We start from the raw sequence: 20,005 nt of genomic DNA, 5'->3' as shown, positions 1-20,005 counted from the left end.
TCTCTTATGTCTCCTGTATTGGCAGGAGAATTCTTTACTACTAGCACCACCTGGGAAGCCCTTTGTTTGAGCAGTGATACTATAAGTGATTACCTTTCTATATTTTCTGGACTATTCTACAATATGCATATTTTATAATGGAAAAATAAAAAATACTCTTGTGTAACCATGCATTTGGGATATCATGCAGCTGTGAAAAGAATGAGATTGATATATGCTTCAACAGAAAGACATCAAAAATCTGTCTTTAACTTTAAAAAGGAAAGATGTACAAAGAATGTGTATATGTGCATGCTCAGTGGCTCAGTGGTGTCCAATTCTTGGTGAACCCATGGACTGTAGCCCGCCAGGCTCCTCTGTCCATGGGATTTTCCAGGCAAGAATCTTCCCAACCTCAGGGATTGAATCCGCATCTTGCATCTCCTGGGTTGGCCCGCAGATTCTTTACCACTGTGCTACCTGGGAAGCCCAGAAAGAAAGTATACAATGATCCAATTTGTTGCTTTAAAAGGATACATATATTCAAATACAATGTATGAATAGCCCATGAGAAACTACAAACAATAGAAGTTGTCACCACTGGGAAGTGGCAATTTAAGAATAGGCAGGGACCTCTGTGGAAGATATTAAGACTACAATTCCACTGCAAGGGGCATAGGTTCGATCCCTGGTTGAGGAACTAAAATCCCATATACTGCAGAGCACAGTAAAAAAAAAAAAAAAAAAAAATAGGAGGCATGGGGAGAAGATGAATCTTTCATTTTCTGCTTTGCCCTCCTTTCTACAGAGTCTGACTTAATTAAATTACTACCATAAACATTATTTTTGAAAAAGTTCATCCGGAAGATAAAAAAATGCTCATAAATCTGCTGATGCAGATCTTTTTCTGACAGGGCTCTAATATAAGTTTCTATCATAGAAAAGAAAATGGGAATTCCCTGCTGGTACAGTGGATAAGAATCCGTATTCTGATGAAGGGGACACAGGTTCAATCCCTGGCCCAGGAAGAGTCCACATGCCTTGGAGCAACTAAGGCTGTGAGTGGCAACTACTTGAGCCCATGCGCTGCAACTACTGAAGCCGGAGCACCCGGAGCCTGTGCTGTGAAACAAGAGAAGCCACCAAAATTAGAAGCCCACACACCATAACGAAGAGTAGAAGCCTCTGCTTTCTGCAACTAGAGAAAGCCCAAACATAGCAACAAAGACTCAGCACAGCCAAAAATTAATTAAAAAAAAAAATCCCTAAAAGAAAAATATTGTATATTGCCCAGTTTATGTGTTTAAGATGATTTATAAATAGAAAACAAACACACTCAATGAACTAATAGAGAAAAACTTCTTACTCTACCTGGGTAATGTTTCATCAAATGTTCCAACAGTGATTCTTGTGTTACTACAATCTGATTAGCATTCATATCAGATATAGCACAGCAGAGAACTTCAGCCAAAGGTATAAACTGAGATTGAGCTATTGGATTCATTTGCACTGGAAAGACATCACCTAAATTGGAGATTGGGGGAAAAAAAAGTGATAAATTTGATACAGCATATAAAATATTTGAAATTAGTTAATCAAGAATAAAGACTATCAGGTGGAACTGCTATTCTTTCATCAGTCTTTACTCAGTCTGTTAACGTTATATACACAATGATAAAAACCACAGAACAAAATGGCTTACTTTAAGATCTCTACTTTTAAGAAGTCTGTGATATTTGTCACTACTTTATAAGCAAGAGATAATAAGTTTCCATAAGAAAGCTCAAAGTGCTACTGGAGTTCAGGTCAGACAATGCTTATATGGCAATTCACATCTTTCATAGCATTTTTTCATATTAGCTACCAGAGATAAGCAGAGATGGAAGTATTTCTTTATTTTATATAGCCATAAAAAGCTCAGTAATTGTGCCAATAGTTGTTGTTGTTCAGTCACCAAGTTGTGTCTGCCTCTTTGGGACCCTGTGAACTGCAGCACACCAGGCTTCCCTGTCCTGCACTATCTACCAGAGTTTGCTCAAACTCATGTCCATTGAGTTTGTACATGACATCCAACCATCTCATCCTCTGTTGCCTCTTTCTCCTTCTGCACTCAATCTTTCCCAGCAATCAGGGTTTTTCCAGTGAGGCAGCTCTTTGCATCAAGTGGCCAAAGTATTGGAGCTTCAGCTTCAGCACCAGTCCTTCCAATGAATATTCAGGGTTGATTTCCTTTAAGGTTGACAGATTTGATCTCCTTGCTGTCCAAAGAACACTCAAGAGTCTTCTCTAGTACCACAGTTTGAAAGCATCAATTATCCAGTGCTCACTCAGCCTTCTTCATGGTCCAACTCTCATATCCATAAATGTCTCCTGGAAAAACCATAGCTTTGACTAGATGGACCTTTGTCAGAAAAGTGATGTCTCTTGTTTTTTAATACACTGTCTAGGTTTGTCATAGCTTTCCTTCCAAACAGCAAGCATCTTTTAATTTCATGTCTGCAGTCACCATCTGCAGCCCAAGAAAATAGTCTCTCACTGTTTCCATTGTTTCCCCTATCTATTTGCCATGAAGTGATGGGACCGGATGCCATGATCTTAGTTTTTTGGATGTTGAGTTTTAAGCCAGCTTTTTCACCCTCCTCTTTCACCTTCATCAAGAGGCTCTTTAGTTCTTCTTCACTTTCTGCCATTAGGGTGGTCATCTGCATATCTGAGGTTGTTATTTCTCCTAGCAATCTTTATTCCAGCTTGTGATTCATCCAGCCCAGTATTTTGCATGATGTATTCTGTATAAAGGTTAAATAAGCAGGGTGACAATATACAGCCTTGACATACTCAATTCCCAATTTCGAACCAGTCTGTTGTTCCATGTCTGGTTCTAACTGTTGCTTCTTGACCTGCATATAGGTTTCTCAAGAGGCAGGTAAGATGGTCTGGTATTTCCATCTGTTAAGAATTTTTCAGTTTGTTGTGATGTACCCAAAGGCTTTAGCATAGTCAATGAAGCAGAAGTAGATGTTTTTCTGGCATTCCCTTGCTTTTTCTGTGATCCAATGAATGTTGGCAATTTGATCTCTGATTCCTCTGCCTTTTCTAAAAGCAAGTAAAGGGAAAGAAATCAGTCTTCTGACTCTCAATCCAATATTTTGGTCATTCCACCATTTCCTAATTGAAATAATTAGTATGAGGAATTCTCTAGTGGTATCCAGTGGTTAAGGCTTCCTTAACCTTCCACTGCAGGGGGCTCAGGTTCAATCCCTGGTCCCACATGGCATGTGGTGCAGGCAAATAAATGCAGCCATTGCCACATTAATAAAAAAAAAAAAAGTCAGATTTGGGTATTTATTCCCTGGTGGTCCAGTAACTAGGATTCACTGCTGAGGGTGTGGATCAGCCAACTAAGAATCTGAAAGCACAAGCCACATAATACACAGCCAAAACAAACAAAAAATGTCAGATTGAAGGAAGGGAGTTGGTGAGGAAAAAGTGAAGTTAATGAGTGTTCCTTCTGAAGCAGGGTTTCTCATCTTTGGCACTTCTGACAAATGATGACAGATGTCAAATGGGGCCAGATGACAAGGGTGACAAGGACTGAGGGGTTTCCTGGGACTCAGGATTTTCAGTACTATAACCAGAAAGTTGAAAGCAAACTGGGATGGTTGGTCACCATAGACAGAGAATTATTTGTTGTGGAGAGCTCTCTTGATCATGGTAGGTTGTTTATTAGCATCCTTGGCCTCTCAATGCCAGGAGCATCTCCCACAGTTGCAGCATCCAAAAATGTCTCCAGATACTGCCAAATGTCCCTGAAAGGAAGAGGTTGGGAGTCAAAAGTATCTCAGCTGTAAACCACTGTTCTAGACCATTTGTTGGAAAAATCCGATTGTGAAAGAGTAGAAATAGAACACAAACCAGGAAAAATTAGGATCAAATGAATGTGACTATGTAGGTTGCGATTTTCTTAAAAGAAGATCTTTGCACATTTGGATGCCAAAAAGAAGGACTTAGTGGCAATGATGAAAATTATTCCATGAGAGAGAAGAGCAGTAAGACAACAAGATCCCAAAAGAGGGGAAAGGGAAAGCATCTAAAAGGCACAGGTAAAAGAAGAACTATCTTAGAAATGAGAAAGATTGTATTTCATCTGAAACTTGAGAAAATATTAGATCGCACATGACCAGAAATATTCTGAGGCATGGAAGGAAAAAAAATATTAGTACAGCAAAGTCATCTGATCTCTGTAAAGTGAGAAGGCGAGAAAGAAAATAGAGATGGGAGGAGAGAAAATGGGACTGAGGAGGTGAAGAGTAGGAAGGAGGGAGTTTGGGGAGTTATTCTCAGGGGTACATTAGGAAATTTAAAAATGAGCACAAAGATTATGAAGGAGCTCTGAGTCTCCTAAGTGTGGTTTCTGGCAGATGAAGCAATTTGAAATCAAAAAAGATGGGGAGTCAGGGAGGCTACTAGTTTCTAAAACTTCAATGTGCATGTGAGAATCACCAGGCAATTGTGCTCGGGAACAGATTCTCTGTGATTCAGAAGATCTGAAACTGAGCCTATGATTCTGCATTTCTAACAACCTCCCAGGTGATGTTTCACATTGCAGTTCTGAGGACCGCTCTTTAGAGTGGTAGAGGGATAGGGTGTTAAAATAGTTAATCGGTCAACAAATAAACATGGCCCTAGGGCAGCATGGGAGTCCACTCTAGCCAAAGAGAAGCCGAAGAATTTAGAAAACCTGGCTATAAACCCTGCATTTGACTCTCCTAGTATCAGTGAGGAAGCCAATATATTGCACTGTTTGTTGAGGAAAGAAAGTGATGAGGACTGGCCAGGAGCAAAGGGTTGTAGCCAAAGCTGGTAAATGGTTCATAGCACTTACTGTATCTGCATGAAAGATAAAAGGACCTCTTCCATCAGGAAACTAATAGTCATTTGCTGTTCAAGACCACATTAGTTTGTTTTCTTGTTTGCTTAAGCTTCTCTATTTGGCAGGCTGGGGCATCTTTGACCTTGGAAGGTCACAACACAGGGCAGAATTGCCGTCTGCTTTGGCAGCAGAGGGAAGGATCTCCTCTTGGCCTGCTAGGTGTTGTTGCATTGGGTGATGCTAAGATACCTAGAGCATTCTGAGAAGCTAGGGTGAATGGCTAGTCAGTTAGCATTTCTAAGGTTGGTGATAAGAGATGATGCTATGAAACTGACTGTCCAAGTGGAAGGTTAACTGACCTAAAACTCAAAATTCTCCTAGAAACTCTACCTCTGAGCTAAGGGTAATAAGCCTTTCTCCCTATCTTCATTCCCTCTTTGCTTTGTTTTTCACTCTCCACATGTGGGACTGCGTTTTGTTTTTTTCACATCCCTCCTCAACCAGACAAAATATTGAATTTATATTTTTATGCTTCTTAAACACAACTTTGTGTTTAATTTAAAACAAACTTATGTAACTCTCTTCCCCATCTTCCAAGTCACTCTTAGTGACTTTTTTTCTTGTATGTGATCTTATATTGATTACCTGCCCCACTTCATGCGAAACTTAGAAGCCCTAATCCAAAAAGGATGGACGAGTTTTTCTCTGCTAGAAAGATATGGGCTTAGAGTGTTGGTGAAGTAGAGGGCAAAACCTAAAAAGGCTTTGCTCAACCACACAATACACATTCAAACCTCACCTCACTCCTGGCCTAAATCCAGCCACTCTGAACCTTGAGACGGGGCGGGCAGGGAAGGGAAGGCTAGAGATGAGTGGCTAGAAAGTCAGTTTACGTTTGATGCCCCTGCCGTGCCACCTGCCAGTGACTGCCCATTTCTGTCCATATGAAACAAGGAGGCTGTACTAGGGTCTGAGAACGGGGTTAGACCTGAAGCAGCCCATTTTCTAGTTCAACCCTTCAGCTTGTCTCCTCTTTTCATAGGAAAATGAAGAGTCGAAATGGATTTTTTATGGGCCTGGGGGCAGGTGTGCGTGGGATGTTCCTGTACATTTCTCTGCAATCTCCTGTATATAACTACTTCTAAACAAAAGTTTAAAAAAAAGATTTTTCAGAAAGTACTACTTTTCATTAACAAGAAGCGTATGAGAAATGTTTCTCATACATTTTAAAAATCCCAAGCAATTTTTTCTTAATCTCAACACTGCTTGCCAAATCCAAAGATACTTTTGGAAATTTATTCATAATTCCTACCATAGTGTGGGGATGTATATTTTAAAAGAGTAAACAAATCCACTACCCACCAGAAAGACAGATGCCTTTTTTTTTTTAATTACTACAGTTATATGTCAATTGTCTTTTAGAAAACACGTTGAATCACATGTAGCCTCTGCTTTGGAGCTCCCTCTAAGAGACAAACCCTAGAGAAAGTTTCTCAGTACATTCCTTTCACAGCTGTTGCTAAGATACGTCTTCAGGTGCATAAATCATCAAGAGTTTTTTGTGCAGGAAAGCAGGGTGAACCCTGACACGGGAACATTTGTGATAGACGTAGGAATCATTTTCCAGCTGTAGCCATAGTTTGTTTCAGTTACTTTTGCACTTGGATTTTTGGAATGCAATGACCCTTAGAGTTTTGCGCCAAAACTTAATGTTCTGTGCAGAGATCCTGTTTTAGATGTAATTAGATTTCACAGTAAAAGAAGGCCAGCCCTTTGTCTTTATCCTCAACTGGGGTAACTGAAGAGCGCCTTTAGTCCAGGCCTGCTATGGACCTCTGACCCTTGAGCTGAAGCAGGGATCAGAAGGCTAGGAGAGCTTGTGGGCCAGAGTAAACAGTTCACAACAATGTTCTCTCTGTTTACACAGTCTTGTACTCTTGGGTGCCACGGAAATGGGAGAAGTATTTATGCCAAAAAGCTGATTTCACAAAAACTACCAAAAAAGTAGAACCATACAGATTAGCGCCTACTACATTTAATGCCACCTTTTCTGCACAGGACATTTTTCTTTTTACCTTGCTGTATTCACAAAGGATTTAGTTTGTATGTAAATTAACAACAACAACAAAAAATTCCAAGTTATAACAATGAGGCAAATTATATGAGTTTTAAAAAGATTATTCTTTCAAAGCCCACTTTTTTAGGGAACAAAGGAACAATGCAAGGCAAATTAAATGTATGTAGCATGTAGATAAAATGAAAATTGAAACCCTAAACTATCAAAAGCAGATAGACATACAGTAAAGTCCAGAGCCAGGCTCTTTGGGGCTTGCAGTCCTAAAACTGTGACCAGAAGCAGCTTCCTGTGTGATGGACATGAATTCATATAGACTCAGACAATCAACTCCTGCTCCCTGGTGCCTAATGATAGTGGTCTAGGAAGCCCCTGGCCAATAGAAGCAGAACCCTGGAAGTGTGGCTTGTTCCTGGAGTTGGTGATAATCACTCAAAAATAATCTGCTGCAATCAAAGACCTCATCAAAATCCTGAGGAAAAAGGAGGTGGTTTCTTTATGTCGGGACACAAAGAAGGCCTCCATATGCCTCAGTCAGAAGTCCTCTAGAAGAAGACCCTCTTCTGGCTGTTTTCTAACAGTAAAGAAAAGTGGCTGAGAGAACTACTTCCTGAATAATTCATAAGGCGTGAATATTCATGCCCCAGTGAAAAATAGCAAGAGGCACATTCATGACAAATATGGACACAGCAAGATTGCCTTTCACCAGACCCACAGAGGGCAGCTGGAGTGGACCAAGCTAACCTCCTTACCCTGCCACCTCCGCGGAGCTGTGGTAATGGAGAAATGGTCAACCCAGGAACACAGGACTCCCAAATCTGCCAGTGTAGACAATCAGTTGGAAGTTTTAGTAAAATTAAAACAAGCCTAAACTTTGTACTCTCCAAGTGAGAAAGGCAAAACCAAAATCAAGTTACAAACTGCCTATCCCAAACTTGAATTTGCTTTGTCCACTGGAAGTAAAAGCATCTTTATCAAAATTGAATGTGTTTATTTTGATACCTGAATGCTCTAGTTAGATTTCAGGCACGAAATTAGTTTTCCATAAAAATATTCCCTTTAGGGGACGAAAATTACTATACAATATTTACATTTAACTTGTGCTTTTAATTAAGGCACCTAAACAAATTCCAAGAGGGCCTCCTTGTGGAATCTAAGCTCTGACATTTTATGCTCTGACACTGGGCATTAAGAAGATGTTGCTACAAAACATGCAAAAGAGAGGAAATATGTCTTTGGAAATTTGGAAAGCATTTCCCGTTAGAAATTTTCTGGGTAACACTAAAACATGAATTGGCCACAAAATTAAATTCTAGGCAAAACTAATCCTAACATTATTTCATATTTAAAACACAAAGTTTTCTCTACTATAAACATGTTTAGTCCCTATACAAGTGTGTTTATGGACTCCATACTAGGCAGTCTGCCAGAAATTCATGCATTATTGACCTTCAAATGGTTTAACTGAGCCACTCAAACTCAGCTAATTACCTGGATACATGAAATCTGAGAGCATCTTTTTGGGAGCTTGTATTGAATGACACTGTGGGAAAAATATATCTTCTACGTGCATTAGAGATAACAATAGAGTGTGAAAAAAACAGCCTGCAGTTACACTCAAGTTTAACAAAAAAGGATGTTTTGTCCTAAGTAATCCAAGAAGCTTCTCTGATTTTAAACTCTGCTTTTATCCAGTACAGAATTTCCAAATTTCTTTAATAAAATTAATCCTGAACTTTAAAAAAATGAAAGTAATCTGTAACAAAGTGCCTCAGCCGAGATTAGATGCTGTGCAAAAATTTCCATGACTTTCAGTAATTAGATCTACTGAGTTAAAACACTTAAATAGGTTCAGAAAATCAAACAAAATGGGAACAAAAAGAAGAAAGCTTTCAAGCCAGCAAAGCCAAGCCCCTCTCCATGTCTCCCTTTTATTTTACAAAAGTGAAAGAAAGCAAACACTTTCCTCCACAGTTAGAAACAAAAGAGGACCATGACTCAGAAACTGGCTAAGAGTAGTCAAGTTATCTACCATGGAAGCTGAAATCCTTCTCCAGCTCAGTGATGTTTATTTTAGAGTCCCAGACAAATGGCTCCCCTTCTGAGAAATGCCCTCTGTTGAAAAGCTACAGGCTTTCCTGAGAAGAAGGCTGGGCTGTTCACCAGCAGGAATCCTTAGTGCTATCTTTACTAATGGCCCTTCAACCTGTCAGGATTAGTAAATGAGAAGGCACTTTCTTTTCAAGTGTCATGTCCACTGATACTAACCAGCAGTGGAGTTGCAAAGGTCTTGGGCCACTTATGATGGAGATCTCAGAATCTGGTTGTCACAGCACATGTATATGCTTGATAAGACACATAGTTGGCCCTATCAGAGAGCCCTTTGAGCCTCCAGCAGCCTTCCTCTATAGAGATACAGGCATGCCTGGCTGGGAGGGAAGGATGTGAATGACTGAAATCAGCTGATGTTAAAAGTAATTCACACTCAGCCCCAAAGCCCTCAGGCATGGTGGTACCCTTCCCTAACCTCTATTCCCTTCCCAGGTTCCACTTGGGGTATGTTAATGACTTTACCCAGGTGAGTTAGTTTTCTAAATAAATGAGTGGCTTAAAACACTGCAAATTTATAATCTCACAGTCTATAGGTTAGAAGTCTGGTGGATGCCACTGGTTCCTCTGCTCTAGTACTAATGGCCTGGGCTCTGACTGGAGGCTCTGGGGAGCATCAGCTTCCACACTCATCCAGGTTTTTGGCAGAGTTCAGTTCCTTGTGGTTGTAGGACTGAGGTCCCATTCCCTCAATGGCTGTCAGATGGGAGCCCTTCTCAGCAACTTAAAGCCATTTGGACTTCTTCTTATGTTGCCCACTTCAGCTCCAAAGACCACATGGGGTCTTCTCTACTCTTCCATTATCTCTCATGTGCCCTTCTGTTGCTTTGCTTCTGCTTCCAGCCAAAGAAATTTCTCTGCTTTTAAGGGCTCATGTGATTAGATTGGGCCTACCCATATAATCAAGGATAATCTCCCTAAAGTCCATAACCTAATTACATCTGCAAAGTCGGCAACATATTCCCAGGTTCCAGGGATTCAGATGTGGACATCTTTGGGGGGGCCTGTTCTGCCCACCACAGCAGGTATAAGGGTTGGGGACAACAACAAGCTGACTAGAGCACAGCTTGTAAACTTCCACAGTCCCTGTATCTTCTTAAAAATGGGTGTGCAGAAAAACATCCTTTCTTTGCCCTCCAGGTAAACCTGGGGCCGATTTAAGACGAACCTTCTTCCCAAGAGTCTAGAAGCTGCATAGGCAATGATAGCAATTCTCATCTTTGCTCAGCATCATGGTGCCGGATATAAAATACCATTGTGCAAAATTGGGGGAAATTTTAGCACCAAGGTTGTTGTTTGAATAACAGATAAATAAAAGTTACCTGTAATGAAGAAGCAGCCTTTTAATATGCACATAGTCTTCATGTTACAAATGAGTATTACACTTGAGGCAAGCCATCGATGTGGGTTCTAACCCAGGTTTGCTATGTGGCTCTGAATAAACCACCTTTCTTTTCTGTGCCTCAGTTTCTTTGTCTATAAGTGTGGAGCTGAACTAGATCAGCATTTCCCAAAATGTGTTCTATGGAAAATTGATTCCATGAAATGCTCTGCAGGAAAAGGGTCCTAAAGGCCAATGTTTGAGAAACCCCAGAGTCCCAGGGACATTGTTAACGGTTCTGAGAACAGTAACAAAAAAATTAGCTTGTTTAACTCAATGTTTTCCAATCACATTTGGCAAGACTTTTTATTCCAGTACTTATTACCCTTCAGCTGTGACTTGTCTCCATTCCAATTGGCCTCTCTCTGAATAGTCTGCATTTTCTCATCTCCATGACTTTATCCCCATTTCCTCCACCTAAAGCACTCTTTCCCCACACCTCAGTGCTTCAAAATCCTGCCACAAAGATTGGCTCAAACACTAACTCTCCCATGAACTGTTCTCTAATTCCATCAGTTGGAGCTACAGTCTCCTTCCTACATGGACCACTTAAGAAATATCTAACCAGGAGCTACCATGGCATGGTATCCAGCAGGCGGAACACACTGATGTTATGACAGCACAGTCCTTCAATCATTCCTTGTCCAGCAAATATTTATTGAGTACCTACCATATGCCAGTTAATGGGGATACAACAGTGAACACAACACAGTCCTCACCCTCAGAGGGCTCCCATTCTGTGGTGGTTGGAGGCAATCATAATCCAACATGAAGGCTATCATTGGTAGGACTGGGACTCAGTATTCCTGGGTTCTACTCCTGAATGCCATTCTCAGAAGTTTGTGGAGCCTGGGCATGACCATCCTAAGGAAGATGAGTCAGACCTGTCCCTATGTCGCCTTGGGTTACCTAAGACAGCTTGGGGTAAGAAAGAGAGTCCTAGAATTGGTCGAGCAGACCTGGGCTCAGAGCCTCCACTTCCACTTACTGAGTGCCCTCTTCAAAAAATCATTACTGTTCAACCAACAGTATTTGGTTCAGATGTTATTGTGGAAAAACATCCAAAAGTACCTGGAATAAGATTTGACACACATCAGTTCTACCAATATTAGCACTCTTTAACTTCTCTTTGCAAATTAAGGATATTAAATTGATCATCCCTTATTCCATGTTATTATTATTACTTTGAAAGCTTCTTGGAGGGCACTGGTTCTACACATGGATAAATTACTTAGCCAATCCTGACTTTTCTTTTCCTAACTTCCAAAGCCAATTTGATCAGACACCAGTCTTGACTATGACCTTCTCCCTACCTCAAAGTGAAAAGTGAAAGTGAAGTCGCTCAGTCGTGTCCAACTCTTTGGGACCCCGTGGACTGTAGCCTACCAGGCTCCTCCATCCATGGGATTTTCCAGGCAAGAGTACCAGAGTGGGTTGCCATTTCCTTCTCCAGGGGATCTTCCTGACCCAGGGATCAAACCCGGGTCACCCACATTGCAGGCAAATGCTTTACTGTCTGAACCACCAGGGAAGCCCCACCTAGGAGAAAACAGTTTATGGAGATAAAGTCTACTGCCAGCCCTGCTTTCTTCTATTCACTAACACTCTATCCGTGACCCCTTGTGGCAGACATTGGAGGCTGGCTCATTCAACCCACATTCAGAACCACCTTTCTCTACTATGGAGGCAGAAAAAGCATATTACATACCCAGTTTCCCAGCCTCACTTAAAACTAGTGGACATGTGACATCACAGTGGTCAACAAGATAGAGGCAGCCAGCTACCAGTGCCAGGAGAAGAGATCTCATACAGAAAAGGTCTTTCTTTCATCTTTTACCTTTGCATTCTTGACTCTTTCTTCCAGCCTGCATCCTGAAGAGACTGCAGCCACCTTGTGACCATGAGGTGACAAGCATGATGTCAAAAACCCTCACCCACTAAGGAAGACAAAGCAGGAAGAGTGAGCCCTGGCGCCTGGCAGGCTTGCTGAGCCACTGTGCTGGCCCAGGGGGCTGCCTTCCTCCAAACTTCTTGTGATGAGACAAATCTACTCCTTATTTGTTCATGCCATTCTTAGAAGACTTTCTATAATCTACAACAAAACACATCTCTAACCAATACTTATTAGTCAAGGGCATCTGACATTTACCTCCACATATTTTCTACAAAATGGGCAAAATGTTTGTCTTGTTGAGGGCTTGAGTAAGTTTCTGGGTTTTATACCAGTCAGATGTTTTTACCTCAACACCTTAATTGCTGTGAAGCTAGAAGGCCACACTGGTGGGTATTTACAGAAAAGGTGTCAGGGCTCCTGATGCTTTCCCCCTATCATGTCAAGTCAAACATGCCATGAGAAGAGACACAGAAGCTTTAGTGAGTTTTGCTCATTTTTAACTGTACTTAAAAAGGTTACAATGGACTCTCTACTCTAGATGAAAAAGGCTATCCTTATTACATGGGGAAATCACAGAGGGGAAGATAAGAAATGTCACAGTTGATACACCTTTATCTCAAAATATGGGTATCTACAGTTACAGCCCTAAGAAGGAGTGCCTTTAATCTCTCCTGAAAGGAAGTCTTGTGAAATAGCCAGTAAGTCAATATCACCATTAACATCAATATAAGATTAACTCGGGACTTAAAGAGGCAAGTAATGAATAACCTTACTTAGACTTGCAGGGTGAGTGATCTCTGTCTTCGTTGAAGAAATCTGTCTCTGATCATAGATCCACATAGGCCCTGGGTCTCCAAGGTGGTGGACTAACCCCAGCAGAGGCCTCCTGCTCAAGAGACGGCTGGGTTCTGTAGTGTGAAGGGAGCTGGGAGGGGGTTATACTCTGTAACACACACAGTGCTGCCTTTTACCACCACCCCCCCTCCACACACACACACACACACACACACACACACACACACTTTACCAAAAAATATCACAAACATTGCAGCCTTGCCTGCTCTTCTACTGAAGTGGTGGGGGTTGGGTGACTCAGAATAATGAACAGGATCTGCCCAGAATCTAGGGAGGTTTATCAGTGTCCACAGGTGTTTCCCCAGGCCCCTCAGCAGGCTGCTCTCCCACCAAATCTGGAAAGCATCACTGAGTTTCTGCATCAACAGTCTCACTTCTCCGAGACTGTCTGCTCTGCTCCAGCTGCTTTCAAGTTGATTACAGACTGTCTCTTGGCCTCCTGAAATACTAACTTTTTAAAAGATGAAAGTCACTCCAGGGATGCAATTCACATAAATGTATTTTCACTAAGAAGCACTTCTCAGCTGTTAGAAACTTTAAAAGGCACAAATGTTTTGATTTCAAGATTAAGTTTCCTTTTCTTCAGCACAGAAGGCTTCATCTTACACCTGGGCAAATGTGACTGCACCTCCAAAGGGACTTCAATGTATTTCTACAAGGTCATTGCCTTAGGAATGAAAATGTAAAGTTCACCACCCTGAGAAATCTTAAAAAGAGGCTGAAGGTCTTGCTCACTACCAGTGACTCTGATCTTTACATGGGAGGGTCATCTGGTCACTGCTTCTAAGAGCTAACCATCTACTTCACACTAAACCAACAATTACTGCACCTTTGACCCAAGGGAGCCAGATGGTTTTTCTCAGGTTACATTCTGGGAGAAAGAACATGGGTTTGTGCACATTGTGCGGTGAGGCTGTCCAGGCAGAAGCCTCTAGGGTCCATCTGCAGAGGCTACCTGACCCCTCCTTTGCCTTCCACACAGACACACAGACAGGGCCCCCCAACCCCACACAGAACAAATGCCCATGCTTTCTCTTCCTCCATCTCTTGGGTTTCCGCCAGAAAAGGGGTTCCAACACACCTCTTAAATACACTTGCTTGCTTGCCGCGTCCCTAGGCCCCCTCCTCTTCCTTTCTAGGAGTCTAAGACTAACACTGTCCCTTTACTCATGAAATATTCCTCCCCCGAGCGCTGCACACAAAGCATTCCCACCACCCACACGCAAAAGGTTTTCTCAATTCCTACTCACTCACCGACCCTCTTGCCAAAGCCAACTCCTCGCTGCCACCTCCCACCTTAGCCTGGCAGCCCAAAGCATGGTGCCAAAGCTTAGATGCAAGAGAGCCAAGCCAATTCTTGTGGGGTTGCCTGTGGCGGCAGCCGGGGCTCAGGAGCCGTGCATCCATCCTGCCCAGCACGGCCCAGTGGAGCAAACTGTTAGCAAGAGAAGCTTGCTCTCTGACTCTCAAGAGCTGGGCTTTCTGGATAAATGATGCTGAAAGCCTGGAATCCTCAGCGAGGTTAGCTGACAACTTGCTAGTGAGAGGACGCTAGAGAGCTTTACCTAACTCTGAAGGTGTGTTTAGATTTCAAGGGGAAAATGAGACCCAAGACTTAGAGCTCCAAGTCATAAAAACTTGAGTCACCAGGGTTGATCTGGGCTGCTTCAGAGATCTATTTATATTCCAAAAGTTTAGAGGGAGAACCCAGGATCCTTCCATCCTGTCTCCATGCAACAAAGGTTCTTTCCCCCTCTTTCTGGGAGAGAAGGAAGCTATTGTCTCTTTCTTCTGTACATAGGCAAAGAAAATTCACTTTTCTCCACCCCTCACCTATGGAGTGTCTGACCACCCCTGTTGGAGATTTTTCCATCTGGCTTTCATCGTATTGCCCCAGTGGTAAGCATTGAGGCAAGGGATCTTGATGCAGGTATAATTACTTACATAATAATATTACTTTTAAGTTACTGCATAATAACTAACCTGTCTCTGATCAAAATACCTATGTGCATTAAAAATAAAATGAATAGAGATGAATATTAAAAGCCTGACAGCTCTGGTGGCAAGAATGATGGGATCCTGTGTGTCTCGTGGCATTCTGGGAGAGATAAGTGAGAGTCCTGAGGCTAGTTAGCAGGAGTTGAAGAAGATCCTGATAGCCCAGCTATCAGGAGTCTGGCTTGGAAAATGGCAGCCTAATAGCACTTTTGGATATAGCTCTCTCCTTCGGCTGGACCCTGAAATTCTTAAAGGTTGCCTTCAAGTGGGAAAGGGGAATTAATTAGCTCTACGGCCAGAGCAAGTCTAAGAGAACTGCAGAGCTACTCTGCCCAGAACTGCAGGGATGGAGTCTGCATCACAGTCTTGAAGACACTTCCTCTGCTCCCCTCTGACCCTTTCCTACCCCAGAAATGATCGTCCAAGATTGGAATGCTGGGAGCTCTATTGGACTCCAGCAACATGTAGCCATGTGGAGAAGGGGACACAGGACAGAGGGTAAATGAAGATACAGAGGAAGACTGAGCAAAATGTCAGTGAGTGAGCAGAACAGTGCCAGTGTCCTCACACAGGCCAGAGGGTGAAACCTGGGCTGTGCTACATGCCTGCAGTTTGCCTCCCTTATGCGTTCCCCACTGGCAGTGAGGAAAACGGCTTCTCCTTGCAGTTGTGACTTTTATCCCTGTAAATGCTGACTTTAACTGCTAGGAGTTTGTGCAAAAGTTTGCAGTGTGAAAAAAGAGGAGTTTTTAAAAGGCTTTGCATGGTTTTCTGGGCTACTGCATCTGAATGTATGGCAGAAATTGATTTGGATGTTATATGCTTGTCATAAGTGCTTGAGAAGGGATCATCTCTCGATCAGAGAAAGCTGCAAAAAGAAGTGTTCGTGGGATTCCCTTGCTTTTTGCCACCTGTAGCTGAAATGGATGCCTTAACCCTGAGGTACTGGCCATGAGAAGAAAGCTGCTGGCTTCTTACCATCAAATTGGAGGCCTGCAGTCTTCGTGGACTCTAGGTGTAGCAGACAGAACAAGTCCCTCTACTGGATTTTGGCTAGAGGTTTGCCTCAGGAAAGGTGCAATAGTAAGCCAAGAGAGTGAGAGAAGGAAGGCTGTTTCCAGATTAAGGTACACTTTAGAAGTTTCTGACATGGTTACTAGACATATGCCCTTTTGAAAAGCAGCTTTTAAGCTTGCTGAGGAGCTCTTGCACAAATCAGATCGCCCATTTGTATATCATGAAGTTGTGAGTCAACTCATATGACAGACAGGTGAAAGGAGCTTTAGGAAAAAATCCTTGCAAGAAAAGTCCTGCTAGCCAGGTGGCATTTCAGCTTTGCCCAAGAAAGTGGCAGCTATCCCCTCTGCCTCCCCAAGCAAGGAAAAGCTGCTGATTTGTTGACTGGCTAGTTAGAGGGAATCACAGATTCACAAGGTTTCCCTCAGTTGCCTGGGTCAGGCTCACTTGATGCCTGTTGTGGCTTCAAGCTTTGCTAAACTAAAAAAAGTGTGGTCTCCCAGCTCCCTGAGCAGAACTGGGACTCTGAAACTGTTGAAAGACGCCCTTTTGTGGGGCCGTGAGCTGTGGAAGACAGATCGTGAATGCTGATGGACTTGTCGGCATTAGCCCAGAAGCCTGTGGAAAGGCCAGTTTTCTGAAGAGGTCACTGCCCATCAGGAAAGCCTGTCTTGCCCGGCAGTGTTCCCAGCGAAGCTGCGAGTTGAGCAGGGTCCAGTCAAGAGAAGCACGGCCCATCCACCCACTAGGGAAGGTGTTACTGATGTTGGCTTCTTGGGTTCGGCCTTTCTGAAATTTGCTGTCAGGGCAACGTGTGCCTTTTCTGGCTCAGGCTGAGGTCACTACCAATCAGCTGCTGGTCTGACTCCCCTTTCACCTTACACCTCCCAAGGCAGCTTGATCTTTCAATGCAGCCTTCACCAAGAGGGCTGATCCGTAATAGGAGGGAAGGGGGCAGGGCACGGCACAACTTTTGAAAGAATGACATAGCCCAAGGACACAGCATAAACCGATTGGAATCCAATGGGACCAAGATGGCAGGCAAGGCTAGACCTTAATCCTCAGTCCACAAGTGAAATGACACCCAGAGGTGCCATGAGAGTTCCAGGGCACTGTTAAAAGACCAAGGAGTGGGTGGTGCCCAAATCCTGGAAATCTCCACCCCTTCCCAAAAACAGTTGGCATAATCCTCCCATAGCGTATGAAACTACCCAGCCTATAAAAACTAACCACACCAAGTTTCGTGGCTGCGTTCACACTCTGGGATGGTCCACACACACTCTGTCTGTGGAGGATGCTTCTCTCTGTATCTAAATAAATCCACTTCTTAGCTATCACTTTGTCTCTCACTGAATTTTTTCTGTGATGAGATATCAAGAACCTGAGCTTCATTAGGTCCTGAAACCAGGTATTGTGGGTTTTGGCTGGGTTCGAATACCAATATGAGGTAAATGGTTTCAGATCCACTTTTGAATCTTTCCACTGGATCACTCTAGGATGACAAGGGTGAGGGCCATACAGATCTATTTCAAAAAAAAATTTTAATTCAAAATTCTGCATTGACCATTGTCCTGGACATAAAGTAGCTTCCTTTCTGTCCCCTAACAACAATCCCAGATTGGTGTGCCTGAAAAGGGTCCTAGCAGATTTAGATTTAATAGTTAAGTCTGTTTGAACTGTATGAAGATGTTCCGTGAGGAGGTTTTCTGCCTCTCTTGCACACACCCTCCTGGAGGAAAGGTCTGGGTGAGACAGGAGGATGGGGGAAGAAACCTGTGAAGTTGCAGTAATGAGAAACACTGGTTTTATAACAATGGAGGGAAAGCAAAAAGCAAGGCTCCAGGCAAGGGAAACCTTGAGGCTTGGGAAACTAGGCGGGTGGGGGCAGACATTAATGATTTCTGTTTTTCAGAATCTGCTCCTGAAGCCCCCACTCCCAGGGCAAAGCCACGCCTCTGGGTTCTCCAGACTAGTAGCCCCGCGACCCCTTTCCTCCCTGCCCTCTGTGCTATTGTGAACATTCCCAAATTCAAACTGACCACTGCCTGACGCTGACCAGACAGGCATTTCCATGCAGAATACCTCCAAATAGCCTCCACACTGCAGGGACAGATGAACTGATGGCATGAGCAAGCAGGACTGCTTGAAACTACAATGAAAACAAGAATTGAACTGACCTGAATTATCTGGGCTGAAGTGCAGAGTCCCCAGATGTATCCACTGGTGGGAGGTCAGAGGGCCCAGTGGGGATCCTGCCAACTTGTGCTGCCTAAATGATGGACAGCTCAACTGGGGAGCCCTCATAATTGGAAACTCCTCGTTCTCAGGGGTACCCTGTGTGCCCTCTGCAGCTGGCTGTATGAAAGGCAGGCAGTTATTTATCTCTGGTAAAAACACTTACTTACACCTGCAGATGGTTATCAGAAACTTTCAAGGGTTTTAAGGAAATACCCAGATAGACAGGTACTCTGTGGGAAGCTTACCTATGATGGGAGCTCTTCCATTAGAAAAATGGTATAAAAAAAATAGGAAAATGGTATGAAATTTATCCTGACTTTAACTGATGTAATTCATAACCCTGCCTCATCCTCAAAGGCATTCATGGCAGCTTCCACTCACTGAGGCCAGTTATATGTGTGATAGAATTTGCCATAGATTTCCTTCTTGAAGGTCATGGCAAAGTCTGTGCAAAGTAATAATATATCCAGCTTTACCTGGGTGCGTACCTCGGTCCCAGGTGTGCAAGATTAGTGCAGAAACCTGAGGAAGCCACCAGGCAGTCTAAGTCGCTTCAGGTACGCCGGACTCTGCGCCCCCATGGACTGCAGCCTGCCAGGCTCCTCTGTCCATGGGATTCTCCATGCAAGAATACTGGAGTGGGTTGCCATGCCCTCCTCCAGGGGATGTTCCCAACCCAGGGATCGAACCTGCGACTCTTATGTCTCCTGCATTGGCAGGAGGGTTCTTTACCACTAGCACCACCTGGGAGACTTTGTGTGTGTGTGTGTGTTAGCCGCTCAGTTGGGTCCAACTCTTTGTGACCCCATAGACTGTAGCTCGCCAGGCTCCTCTGTCCAAGGGATTCTCCAGGCAAGAATACTAGAGTGGGATTCCTTTTCCAGAGGATCTTCCTGGCCCAGGGATTGAACCCGAGTCTCCTGTGAGGCAGGCATATTCTTTACCATCTGAGCTACCAGGGAAGCCCGATAGACATCATAGTAAATGAGATTAGTTCAACTGACTAAAACCAGGAGGAGTCTTGGAGGCAGGGACTAAAACCAGTACAGTGGGACTGATCTTATCCTGCCCTTGGGAGCCCTGTTGGGTAAGTGCTGTTTAAGATAAACCCAATGGATTTGGTCCTAGTTCCCACTGGTCTGACTAAAACAAAATGACCAATAGAGAGGCATATTATGGGAAAATTTACCAGGTGCCAATCATGGAAAAACATAAGAGGTGGAAATGCGGGATAGAGAGAAAAGAGTTTTGTGTTTCTGCAGAGCTGGGGCTTTTGTTCGTTTTAAAAAATCTGCTGAAAACTTGGGATCCTGGGCTAAAAGCACGTCTTAGGAAATTAATTTGAAACTATATAGATAGTGAACTCACCCAACCCTGGAGGTATGTGTTTATATTTCAAGGGAAAATGAGATGCAGGACCTTGGAGACATTTCTAGGTCAAAAAGCTGGAGCTTACCTGACCCCTAGAGAGATGTGTTTGCACTGCCAAAAGTTAAGAGAACCGGAGTGCTTCTCATCCTGTCTCCAAATAACAAAAGCAAATGAAGGAAATGAAGGAAGGGCAATTGGCTTTCTCCTGTGTAAAAGCAG

The 20,005-nt window shown here is 43.2% G+C and overlaps 1 protein-coding gene across 2 annotated transcripts in view; it reads right to left on the bottom strand.

Moving 5' to 3' along the window:
- Positions 1-20,005, bottom strand: part of STOX1 (storkhead box 1) — a 71,619-nt gene that overhangs the window by 7,611 nt on the left and 44,003 nt on the right. Inside the window, exons 1-2 of one of the 2 annotated variants that reach the window (XM_020869852.2) lie at positions 1,682-4,863; positions 1,351-1,503 (exon numbers count right to left, since the gene is read on the bottom strand). In XM_020869852.2, coding sequence (XP_020725511.2) covers positions 1,351-1,483 — 133 coding nt within the window. In that variant the 5' untranslated portion in view covers positions 1,484-1,503; positions 1,682-4,863. Of the gene's footprint in view, positions 1-1,350; positions 1,504-1,681; positions 4,864-20,005 lie in introns of those variants that run through there. The other variant, XM_020869851.2, reaches the window with a different exon arrangement.

Source organism: Odocoileus virginianus, chromosome 7 (genome assembly GCF_023699985.2).
Source record: "Odocoileus virginianus isolate 20LAN1187 ecotype Illinois chromosome 7, Ovbor_1.2, whole genome shotgun sequence".
NCBI classification, from domain to species: domain Eukaryota; kingdom Metazoa; phylum Chordata; class Mammalia; order Artiodactyla; family Cervidae; genus Odocoileus; species Odocoileus virginianus.
This window is presented reverse-complemented; position numbering and strand designations above follow the sequence as displayed.